The 12,274-nt window shown below is 44.7% G+C and overlaps 1 protein-coding gene across 1 annotated transcript in view; it reads left to right on the top strand.

The window, feature by feature from the left end:
* Positions 1-12,274, top strand: part of LOC146186793 (uncharacterized) — an 18,598-nt gene continuing 6,324 nt past the window's right edge. The window contains exons 1-10 of the mRNA XM_084607410.1: positions 1-224; positions 529-1,287; positions 3,480-3,569; positions 4,053-4,294; positions 4,641-4,765; positions 6,587-6,671; positions 6,749-6,843; positions 8,146-8,283; positions 9,510-9,645; positions 11,279-11,456. Coding sequence (XP_084463536.1) covers positions 176-224; positions 529-1,287; positions 3,480-3,569; positions 4,053-4,294; positions 4,641-4,765; positions 6,587-6,671; positions 6,749-6,843; positions 8,146-8,283; positions 9,510-9,645; positions 11,279-11,456 — 1,897 coding nt within the window. The 5' untranslated portion in view covers positions 1-175. The remainder of the gene's footprint in view (positions 225-528; positions 1,288-3,479; positions 3,570-4,052; positions 4,295-4,640; positions 4,766-6,586; positions 6,672-6,748; positions 6,844-8,145; positions 8,284-9,509; positions 9,646-11,278; positions 11,457-12,274) is intronic.

Here is a 12,274-nt window from a genome sequence, read left to right on the forward strand (position 1 = left end):
GCAGACGGTTTTAGCCAGCAGCGTTGCTAGCCGCCGTGAGACCGCTGGCATTGCCATTCAGCAATATAAGAATTGCTAACTACTGATCTGCTTTAATAGAGATTTTGTTTTTCGACGTGCTTCATCGCAGTTGCACATAGGCAAGACCCTGTGGGCTGCTTAACCATTTAATACCATGGACGGGATATTTGGAAGCGATGATTCAAGGGAAGCATCGAGTGCAGGTATGTTGCAAAGTTCGTTTCATTTTAAAAGGCCGTGACGCATTAATACGTGAAGGTTATTCAGACTTCAAAGAGGTTTGACAGACGTATGGAAACAACACGGTCCCTGCTGGGAACTTAACAGGTGGTTGTCGAGCCTCTTGGGCTGTTCTAGGGAAACTGTCATTTCTGTAGCTGACGAATATGTATGCCTTTTCGTTTCTCATGTGCGCCACCCAAATTGGCCCTTTGCAGAATCTTTGTTAAGTAGTGATTCTATTACCGCTAAAAGGGTGTGCTGACAGAGTTTATGGGGCTCTTGCAGGCTCCAGGAGCGCTTCGCCCGCTTCGAGCGACAGGTCACGGTCGCCCGCGCAGCGCTCCGAGGACGGAGATCAGAGCGAGCACTCCGACGCCGAAGAGCGCTCGGAGAAAAGCTACCGTTCATCGCCGGCGAGAAGCGCCGCATCGCCGGCGAGAAGCGCCGCATCGGGCGACGAATCCGGCTATGAAGAAAAAGGTGAAGATGGTTCGGGGGACGAGCGCGGCCAGGAATCGGGTGATGAGCGCGGCCAGGAATCGGGTGATGAGCGCGGCCAGGAATCAGGCGATGATCGAGGCCTGGAATCAGGCGATGAGCGCGGCCAGGAATCAGGCGATGAGCGCGGCCAGGAATCGGGTGACGAAGGCTCGGATGAGTCTCGGCACGTGGAGGACCAATCCGGCGACGAGGAAGCTCCGGCGAGAACGCCCGCGCGGTCGGAGGGTCACAGTGAGGCGTCCGACAACGAGGGCTCCGGCAGCGAAGTACACCGCAGCGATGAAGAGGAGCAACGCTCCGACGTGGAGGACCATCGGTCCGACGATGAGGATCACCACTCTGAAGCAGCCGCTGAGCGCTCAGAAGCCTCCGGAGATGAAGGCAGCGCAAACGAAGGGAGTGGCAATGAAGCGAGTGCCAACGAGGCTAGCGCTAACGAAGCCAGCGATAACGAAGCTAGCGCGAACGAAGCAAGCGGGGACGAGGCGAGCGGGGACGAGGGCTCCGTGCATTCCAACGAAGGGCGAGCACCAGCGGCATCAGGTGAGATCTTCCCACACATGTCCGTGGCAGATTCATATTATTTATATTGTATAGTAATGCTTTGAGTGAACTGCTTTAGCTTGTTCGAACTCGTTTCCATTTAGTGCACTAACTAATGACTGATTCAGGTTATTTATACAAAACAGTACTTATATCTATACAAATTGAAAGGTTTCTTCGATTTGTCTTGCGGTGGCTGCACTAGTTCTTAAATGTGCTGCAGCGGTGCCAAGTGGGGCTGCGAGCGTGCAAGACCAGTTCACCTAGTGCAGGTGGAGTCACGACACTGATCTGAGCGGCTGCTACCAAAATGAGTATGCAAGCGCTTGCAACCGCGCAGCCGCCAACGTGCACACCTTGTGTGGTAATGTATCACTTGCAATAACACGACCACTATTTCTCTATTTTGAAGCAGCTGTTGATCTGTTGCACTTGGAGACTGGCGACTGTGGCACCAGTGGCATTGACTGCGATAACAAGTTTGGCGATACATTCATTGTGGCTACCCGTGCGTTCGTATGCTAAGATGTTACTCGTTTGGCTGGGTACCAAGAAATATTTTAAGCAGTGGTGCCACGAGTATGACTTTAATTCTGACTTACTAAGGAGATGTTTAACTGATTCAGAAGTAATAAATTTAGGGTTCCTGCCTTCAGTCCAAATACCTTCCTTCTGCTGCGCTGCTTACTTCATTGTGCGGGTGTACGTTGACTAACAAACAACAATGTACTCCTTATGCGACACATTTGATGTTGGAGAGTCCTATAGATATGCACGGGTGACTCGGGTCACTCACTTTTCCTTCATTTAATCAGTGGCAAAGTCATATAAACTGGCCCTGCAGTCTATGAACAACTTGCATTAACTTTCCATTTGCAGTGAGCTGCGAACCACAGCTACCCATCTGCAAAAATGTTGGGGCCAGCACCACACAAGATGTTGCCGCAAAAAGAACAAAAAGAAAGCATAGAACTATGCTTCTATCATGGCCACCGCTACATGTGTCCACCAACAAAATGTTTATCACCAGCATACAACATAACTACCCTCTATACCTAACCATTCAAGTCCGTTACCAACAAAGCGTCCGGGTTCTGGACATGTAGTACAGGTGCGGACATCAACAAACGGAGCACACTTTTCCCGTCAAATTAAAATCACGCCTGCTGCACTGGAGATAAGAAAACAATATTTGTCCAAGTGAAAGGGCACTGGCGTCTACTACTGGTTCGCACATGCCATGTCTGCCAGTTTCGATTAATCAACGCATGCAAAAATTTTAGAAGGAAATAGCTTGCTCCGTTTACTTTTGTCTGCACCAGTACTTTACAAAGGTCTCCAGAACATGTAAGAAAAACTATGCTGCAAAACAATATGCAGCCTCGTCTGCTCTCAGTTGAGTGGCACGTGCGCCATGCAGCACCTTTTTCTGAACGTTCTCTGCAGCGAGTGCACAATAGGTGAGAATTCGTTGTAACTAATCCTGCACCTTGACAAAACGAGGCGAGAAGCACAGGGATGCTAACAGGGCTAGGAAAACGAGGACAGCAGTGCTGCACTTCTTGAACTGTTGCCGCCGCTGCAGCGAAATCTGGGATTAGCTATTTTTTGTGCTTGTGTTTTTGTGCAATGCATCTCTGTGGCGGGCAAATGCAGTGCCATGGCAGCAGTATTTGTTGCCTCCTTACTGGCAACATTCAGCATATGCATTGCTGGACACTGTCAACTGCCATTTTGTCATAATACTTTGCAGCTTCGCTAGCAATGGGCATATGCACAACTCATTCTCCATGGTCGCTTGCCATTTACTGGCTGCAATATTGTTGATTTATATTACTATATATATGGTTGTGAATACCTAGATCTTCCTTGGACTAGATTCATTTGCAGTTTAGACAAAAATATGGACTACAGGGATGGAGACAAGAGCACAATTTTTATATGGCTGTGCTGCTACATCGTCGTCTATATTGCTTTCTTCTGCTCATTAGCTTATGCACTCGCATGCTTTCCAAGATAGATCTTCCAGTTCTGATAACAAGATAAGTGTTTCCCTAATCAGTTATTGAACCATTTCTATGAGTTGCGTAGGGGTTTGTGTGCATTTAATCGCGACCAAAATTCAGTAGCTTTAAGGGAACTTTTCATTGCATGGGGGCAGCCTGACTGTGGACATTGTTATTTCCTCACAGGCTCCAGCTCGGATGGCGAGAGTGCTGTGGGGCGGAAACGGCGCCGTTCTGCTGGAAGTGAAGTTGGCTCTGCTGCCTCTGCTGCCGAAGGTGCAAGTGAAGCCAAGGAGGCCTTCATTCCATTTATGCATTCATTACTTTAGTCAGCATTCTCCCAATAATACAACAATATGGCTTTGGTGACTGTGACATGCACACTGTGCACACATTTAACAAATTGCTTCGGTGATAACTTCCAGTATGATGAGGCACGATGCGTGTGCTTTTAAACTACCATAGTTGAGCTTGAGCAATCCCAGTCGCCCTCTCTTGAATGTTGTTCTGCCAGGTTGAGCCATGAAAGTTGTAAATAAGCTTTCATTACAATGAAGTCGCTGGGATAAGGAATAAAGCCAGAGCAGTGATATAGGTAGTCATGTATGCATACATGTATATACCCGCTGAAGACTGCCTAAGACCTTGGCAGGAATATACTCCCTCTTGGGACACCTCGGAGGCCATGCTTATTATTGCCTCAAGCAAATGAATGTGTAGAAATTCATACATGCTCTTGCCACCATTTTATGCTGGCAGGCTCAGATGATGAAGCAGTGAGAGGCCGAAAGAGAGCACGGGTCTCCAGCACTGAGGACAAAGGTGAAGAAGCAGAAGTGGAGGCCCTTTTTGGAGAAGACCTGGACGACCTGAGTTCAGACGAAGAGGGTGCTGCTAAAAAGAAAGAAGCCGATGGAGAGGAGGGGATGGAAGAGGACCGTCCAGTGAAGCGCATGGGCAGCGATGAGGAAGAAGAGGGTGAAGAGAAGCAACCTGCAGAGGTAGGAACTGCCGCACATGCTTCATAAACTTCATGGTGTTTAACATTCTCTTTTTGTTTTTTGACAGTGGTGCAATGAACCTTTGGGAAATGTTAGGTTATGTGTTCACGCTAGCTAAAAGATTTGTTTGTTCTACGTCATTGCCTGTGTCATTACCACGTAGAACACGTAAAGTGAAGCATTGTTCCAGGCTTGAGCGATACATTCTACATGGCCACTGGAATGTAAAGGATTGACTGTAAACTAGGCTGCATTTCTGATGGTTTGTTAGCGTCATCATTTGTGCTGTCATATATTAAGGCACAGGCATCTAGCCTGCTGAATTCGTGATCACTTTTATTTGCAGGGCGAGGAAGAAGATGTGCCAGTGCCTGAGACACGAATCGATGTTGAAATCCCGCGCATTCTTACCAATCTTGGCAGTGAGGTTCATTTTGTCAAGCTGCCAAATTTTCTCAGCGTTGACACCAGGTGAGTTGGAAGCAAGCATATGAGGCATTCAGCAAACCGCTGTGTAATATGAAACTTACCAGAGGCAAGAAAGTTCTATTACATTACTGGAAAGTAGTATTACTGATCAGCGAACAAAGGGATAAACAAGTGAACAATTAAATTTGTTTTAGAAAAGGAAGGCCTGCAGCTATTGGTTGGAGAGATTCCATAGGCATGTAGGCTTTGTGGGGACCTTCCTGTTGTGTTGAGAATGCGTTAATGACCTTATCACCAAGACATCATAGACAAAGAAATGTACAGGGTTTACTTTTAAGCCGTATCTTATGACTTCTTTAACTTCAGGACTTCAGTGGAAGTCCTAGCCATTAGAGAGGGTAGGACGAAAAATCTTCTTGCCTTCAGTAAGTTTGGAAACCTGAGAATGCATTACAAGCCGCATAGTACGGATCAGAAGTAGACCCCCTGGGCTCTAAACTTTTAACAAAGGGCGTACATGTGTTTGGGAAACACACTCATGTGTTTCCCATTTGTCTGAGTGCATTTGAAAGCAGAGCCCTCAAATTTCAACAGTTAATAACGGTTATTAGAATGTGCACTGTACCATATTTACTTGCATAATTGGTACAATTTTTGTTAGATTGTTGCTGATTTCAAATATTCATTTGTTATGCTTGGTGAAATGTAGACTGGCCAAATTAAATTTTTTCCAGATGTAGTGACAAACACGGGAAATATGTTTAATGCACAAGTGAATGAGGATATGAAGGAAGACATGTTTAATGCCCAGTAGCTCAGACAAAAGAGAAGTCACAACACTTGAGGCTTTTGTTACCATAGATTTGCATGTTGGGGTTTAGCAGAGAACACAGTAACTTTTATGCTACCTCAGGCAGGTTGCCTGAATAATCATAATTGTGTGATGGAAGCGTGTGAAAGTGGTTAACCCTTTAACCACCAAATTAATCCCCGAAAAACATACCAATATCGCCGATTTTTATTTTAAGAAGTCAAATTTTTTGTATTGTTTTGATTCTGAAAATAATGTTGCTTCACTAGTTTCTGGTTAGAATTAAAACGCAGCTAAAAGAAAAAGGCTACTCTTGAGGGTGGCTTTCTGTCAGTACAAGCATGTCACAAATGAATTCCCTGAAAGTCCCTGTCAAAAACAGATTCTAGACTCTCAACAACGCTGCTGTCAGAATTGTTTCAAAAAGCAGTTCTTTCACTCAAGACACTTTCGTTGTGATCACTTGCCCATGATGAGTGCAGCTTGAGATTGGCAGTTACATGTTTAAATCCACATTGTTGACGTGACACTGTCGCACCCACTTAAGCTTCCCTGCAGTCCTTTAGTTATCTCTGTCACACATGTATTAAAGTCGCCTAAAGTTGCTTGCCAAACAAACCTTCACTAAGCAGGTTTGAGGCATTTTGTTTTTGTTGTTATGGTGTTATCGCAATTGTGCAGTTCCATTAGCATTGCCTATGATTTACGATTCTCGTCACTGTGTAAATGTCCAAAAGCATTTGCAAATTGGAAATTCTAAGTCTTTCTTTCCTTTCTTTCTTTCTTTTTTTTTTACTTGCTGTTCAGCAAGAACTGTAGTAAGCAGAAAAGGCAAAGGGTAGCATCGTGTTTATTGCTGCAGAGTTTGAGAACATGAATAGTGCTTCTAGGCAGGGCGAGGTTCTCGAGAAAATAAGTAATGGCAACTTCTCAGATAGCAAGCCCACTCACACCTCGTCTGTGTGAGTATAAGTGAGCCCCTGGCGGACATAAGTGAGCCACGTTTCTTAATGCAAAGGTATGTATCAGTGTTCATACCTTGCTTTGTGCAGACCCTACGACCCTCAGTGGTATGAGGACGAGGTGGATGAAGATGAAGTTCTTGACGAAGAGGGAAGAGCACGACTAAAACTAAAGGTGCAGCCTTTCACCACCTTGCCTTCATCACAGGGCACCTGCAGCTATGCCAGTTTTTCTGAAGGTGCTGTTTGCAGGTTGAAAACACAGTGCGGTGGCGCTACATTTATGACAAGATGGGAAATCCGGTGCGGCAAAGCAATGCCCGGATAATCAAGTGGTCGGATGGGAGGTGAGCACTCGTCAAGTACTTTGTTGGGGAGGAGGCATGCGTGTGTTGATGCTGTCTGCTTCTGCACTGACACTCAGGCTTACTTATGCAGCAGCAATGATGAAAGCAGAGCTGATAATTGCATGGCGCTTTTCATATGCTTGCCTGTTAGTTCCGTGTTTCAGAAAACAAAAGAAACTACTTGGGGACACCTAATTGCCATTGGCTGTGACAGTGCGATAGCTGCCATGCACGACCACTCATACCAAACATGCCACTTATGCCAGGCATCACCACACACAGTTTTGAAATTGGTTAGGACCTTCCATCTTTCTGTGGCAGCTGGGTCTCACCCTCTTCTTCCTTAGAAGAGGAGAAGGGAATTTTCCTCTGTCAACTTTGCTGCCTGCCAACCATGGCAAGTCACAGCTGGCTATTTAGGGTACCAACTTTGGCCAGTGACAGGTGGCTCGTGCCACTTGTAAGGTGTGGCAGTTGGAAAGTGTGTGCTCAGTACAAACTAGCAGAAATGGCTTTGTTTTCTGCACATTGTGTAAACTGTTGTCACTTCTAGTACTACTCCAATGGCTTTAATATACTCTGGGAAAGTCATGTGCCACACACATATAAGAACTGAAAGCAAAGTGCTATCTACAGTAGAAACCGCCTAAGCATGATGCTATCAGCTGGACGGCAGTGTTACCACATGGAAGTTTCCTGAATGCCCACCAAATCTGAGAGAATCTTCATAGTGCGTCCCAATAGTAGTGTGTCGTTTTTGGGTTAGGTTCAACACGATTGCAACGTTGGGAAATCATAGATGTGTGGCCTAAGGGGATGCTTGTCATTGGTTATAAAATTTTTGTCATTCTTTTTGAAATAACTTTATTAAAGCCACAAGTATGTACATAGTAAAACATAATGGGGGCAAACCAAATGTAATTTTCAGTACTAAGATCGCAGGTGATAGGAATAATTTCATATGGTTATATGCTTAAAAAGAAATGTCTAGAAAGGAATCGGAAGCATGCTGATGCACCCATCAAGTAATAGTGAAACCTTCAGAGGAGCTGATTTAAACCGGGGCGCCGCCAGCCTCTGAACTGCACACTATAAAGTGGTTTCTCGTTTGATGCACCAGCACTGTATATGTGAAAGGAATGTTTTCCACTTCCATTGCTCATGAGGTCGCCAGGATTCATACAGAGAGATTATTGCAACCATTGATGTGAAAAAAGCAGCGCTACTGTCTGACAGGTTCTTTTACTTATTCCTTTTACGATCTATATATGTCACCATGGTCTATTCTGGACTTCTCTGCAGCATGTCACTACACCTGGGCTCCGAGATCTTCGACGTGCACAAGCAGTCGCTAATGCAGGGAGACCACAATCACCTGTTCATTCGACAGGGCACGGGTCTCCAGGGGCAGGCTGTCTTCCGCACAAAGCTCAGCTTCAGGCAAGCAGCCATTTGCTTTCTATGAGTGGCTTCCTGGCTTTTGTCAGAATGATTGTAAAGGCCATCAAACATGGCACTCTTGACATTCGATGTGAAATGAGAGTGTCCTTGTTACAGTCCCTTGGCGACATTGGCTTTTTTCTCGCTTTCTGCTGCCTTACGTGTAGCCTAGAGGGCAGGGACCCTTTCTCACAACTTTTATTGATGCACAGACAGTTTGCACTTGAAAACAAGGCCAACAAGGCAAAAGTGACAGCCGTCACAACTTCGCCATTATTTATTTATTTCGAGCATACTGCTAGCCTCTTATGAGACTGTTGCAGGATTAGAGTACATCATGAAGATCATGAAGGTTACATGATGTATGTCATCATGAAGGGTAAGATTGCATCAGTTGACAGGATATCATTCATTTTCACCCCTTTACCCTGCCGAGGTGGCGCAGTGGTTACGGCACTTGACTACTGTTCACAAGGATGCGGGATCAAATCCCGGCCTCGGCGGCCGCTTTTCGATGGAGGCAAAAAGCAAGTCATCCGTGTGCTGTGCGATGTCAGTGCACGTTTAAGAACCCCAGGTGGTCGAAATTTCTAGAGTCCTCCACTGCGGCGTCTCTCATAGCCTGAGTTGCTTTGGGACATTAAACCCCACAAAGAAAACCAAACCAAACCAGACCATTTTCACCCCTTTCTCAAACTTGCGTGCTGTACGGTTCACTTTGGTCGTAAGCATGCAAACGTTAGTGTCTTGCTCAGTATAGTGTCAAGTGGTAACAATAGTAGATACCCTCCGAGTATGATGCTACCAGCTGGAAGGCAGTGTTCCCATGTGGAAGTCTTCTGATGCCCACCAAATCTGAGAAAATTCCTACAGAGTACGCCAGTAGTGCAAGCAGTTATGTATCACTTCTTGGTGATGATCTACACGATTGAAACCTTGAGAAATAAGTGTTTAATGATGATGGCTTAAGGGGGATGCCTGTCATTTGTTGTACATCATTCTTCATGAAACAGCTCTACTGATGCCACAAGCATGTAGTAAAAAGTAACGAGACAAACGAAATGTCATTGTAGGTGATAAGTTGTTTGTAATCTGCTATACGCCACAGTGTTGCGTAGAATTTGTTTAATTTTTGTCTTGATTTTTGCTGTGCTGACGTTTAGTTATTGTCTTCTAATCTAGAGCTTTAACTAAGCTTTAACCAAGAGGTGTGTGCAATTTTGCAGACCCCACTCCACAGACAGTTTCACCCATCGCAAGATGACACTGTCGTTGGCCGGCCGCAGTCAGAAGACACAGAAGATTAGGGTGTTGCCGCAGGTCGGCCAAGACCCAGAGGCACACCGCAGTGAAATGATCAAGGTCTGTTTTTCCACTGTATATTCATGCCTTGACAGTCCATAATCAGCATATGAGTCGAAGCATGTTGTATATTAGGTTCTGTAGTAAGTTGTAAACTTGGGCTTGGCACATATGCTAGGTGGCACATGACCTTCCCTTGGCATAGTGTTGGGTATCATGGACATTATTCCAGCACCAGCTGCACTTAAACCAGGGAAGGGTCAAGCCCTGCCTCCCACTAAAGTGACTGTAAATCTAAGCCAATTGTTGGCACTAGAACCACACAGGTGCCTCCTTTACTGCCAGTAAATAGTGTCTTTGGCTTTACTGGTGCGTAAAAGCATTCTGAGGACATCTCCACTTATATTCTTCATTGTCCTTTTAGGATAACTTACATACTTCACAAATCAGCATGCAGCATTTTTATAGCCAAGTAGCTCGTTACCAGAGAGTTTCAGGCAAACAAAGAATTTCCTTGGAGGTAGTAACAGTAGTCTCAGAAGCCATTTATTTATTTATTTATTTATTTTATTTATTTATTTCATATGCCATCAGGTCCAGAAGCATTATAGAGGAGAGTTGTTACGGACAGAATTACAAAAATGTACAGTGCAGGAAAGTGGCTGTTATTACTTAAATAGATACCTCTGGCTGCACAGTATGATCTAATGAATATCTAAAGAACTTTTGAAATGCTGCTTAATAAAATGTAATACAGGGTCTGCAGTGCAAGAAATGCAGCATAGTAATTAGTACTTACGCATCATCTAATGCGTGAAGATGATTCACTCACACAATGTGCAAGGAAGGAATGACTGGGACAAGGCATTAGTTTTGCTTAATAGAGCTCCTCACCAACTTTGATACTAAGGTATAACTTCATGATATTGATGGGGGAGGTGAGATCAGTTCGTCGTGAAGGGAGACATCTTGTGAAAAAATAAGTTTGAAAGTTTTATAGTGAGGTGCTGCAGTTGGCAGATTAAGGCTTGATTTCACTGTAAAAATGCTGGCAGTTCGGTTATTTATAATTAGAAAATAAAATGAGTGTAGTTCTGTACCATTTATAATGAGTGAACTATGTTGTGCTGAAAGGATCTCGAGCTATTGCAGCATATTTGAGCTTTGTGCAGACTAGCGATTTATGTAACAGTAGTAGTATTAGGGAATTACATTTTAAATTTTCCACCATGCTGCCAGCGTAATTAGTTGCATAAGTGTGCATAGACCAGGTGTGGTTGGTAGTATAATATGGATACCAAGACACTTGCCAGCAGAAACAAGGTCAACAGGGGCATAGACACACGTAGAAATATGCATTTTTGGGGGAGGTGTAATTCCATTGACCATGATTGGCACCAAGTAGAAATAACGATAGATTTGATGAGTAGATGGTACTTTCCTTGAAGGTTTCGCAATCATTAACAAATAAGTGATTGTTAGGGGAAACACAGGAGGGTACTCAGGCCAAGCATTATGGCATACTTTATAAAATGTTTTGCAAAAATCTAAATCTGTGCAGTCGGCAAATCAATAGTAATGCAAATATTAGTGGTTATTTGCTAGGTGTATCATGTGCTGGGTTCATGGCCACACCCGTTGAAAGTAAACACTTTGATCACAGTATGATGCTGTTTACACAATGCTTGTGCAGAAAGAGGAGGACCGGCTGCGAGCATCCATCCGGCGTGAGAACAAGCAGCGACGCATGCGTGAGAAATCTCACTCACGTGGCCTCAGCTCATCCTATCTGGAGGCAGATGAGGATGACGCAGCCATCTCCCTGTCTGCCATCAAGAACAAGTACCGCCGGGGTGGCGCTGCTCTCCGTGGTAAGTGAAACGCCAAATGGGCATATCTTTTGGAACACCCGTGTGGGTAGCCAGATAACCATAGAATGGCGATATATACTTTTGTACCCCTATCTATTTCCCACAGTGGTGTAACTGACAATAGACTTCTTGTAGGAGCTTTTGTAGCAGCATTGTCAGGCTTTGCAACAGAAAGTATGCTTTCCATAGCAAAAGTCTAGCTCCTGCAAGAAAAAAACAAATTAGGTAAGTTCAGATGTTCGATGTGATGAGTACAAACCAACTATTTGATCCCTGTGTCCCCCCTTAAAATGAGCCAATTGAAAAAAAAAAAAAAGTGGCTTAGCTGGACTTGGGGTTTAAAAAATAATCAGATACATGAAAAAGAGATTTGCCAAAATCAGAGAATGACAGCTAAAGCCTTCAGATGCTATCTGTTTCTTCTTTATTCACCAGTTCTAACCTGAAGAATGCCACTGTGGAATGTCTTATCTAAGGGGCACATTGTGGCAAAACACTAAACAACAAAAAGTGACAGCTCAGGCTGCACCATGAGCAGCGTCATCCCAATCCGCCTTTTTCACAGGGCCGCTCTGCGCATGCGCGCCTCCCTCTCGTTGAAAACAAACCACCAACTCTAGCTTTTTCTTTTTTTTTACGCAAGCTTGCCATAAGGCATATTATAGAAACTGGTGTAAATTACCAACCCTAGCTGCGCATGCGTAGTTCTCGGCCTCCGCGATTGGCGCAGCCGTAGCTGATCTCGGAGGCCATGTGTAGTTAATATTAATGACAGGTATATGCGATAGATGGCGTTAGCTATCAAGAACACACCGTTA

The sequence above is a fragment of the Amblyomma maculatum genome, chromosome 6 (genome assembly GCF_055883805.1).
Source record: "Amblyomma maculatum isolate TAMU_Amacu chromosome 6, ASM5588380v1, whole genome shotgun sequence".
In the NCBI taxonomy this organism is placed as follows: domain Eukaryota; kingdom Metazoa; phylum Arthropoda; class Arachnida; order Ixodida; family Ixodidae; genus Amblyomma; species Amblyomma maculatum.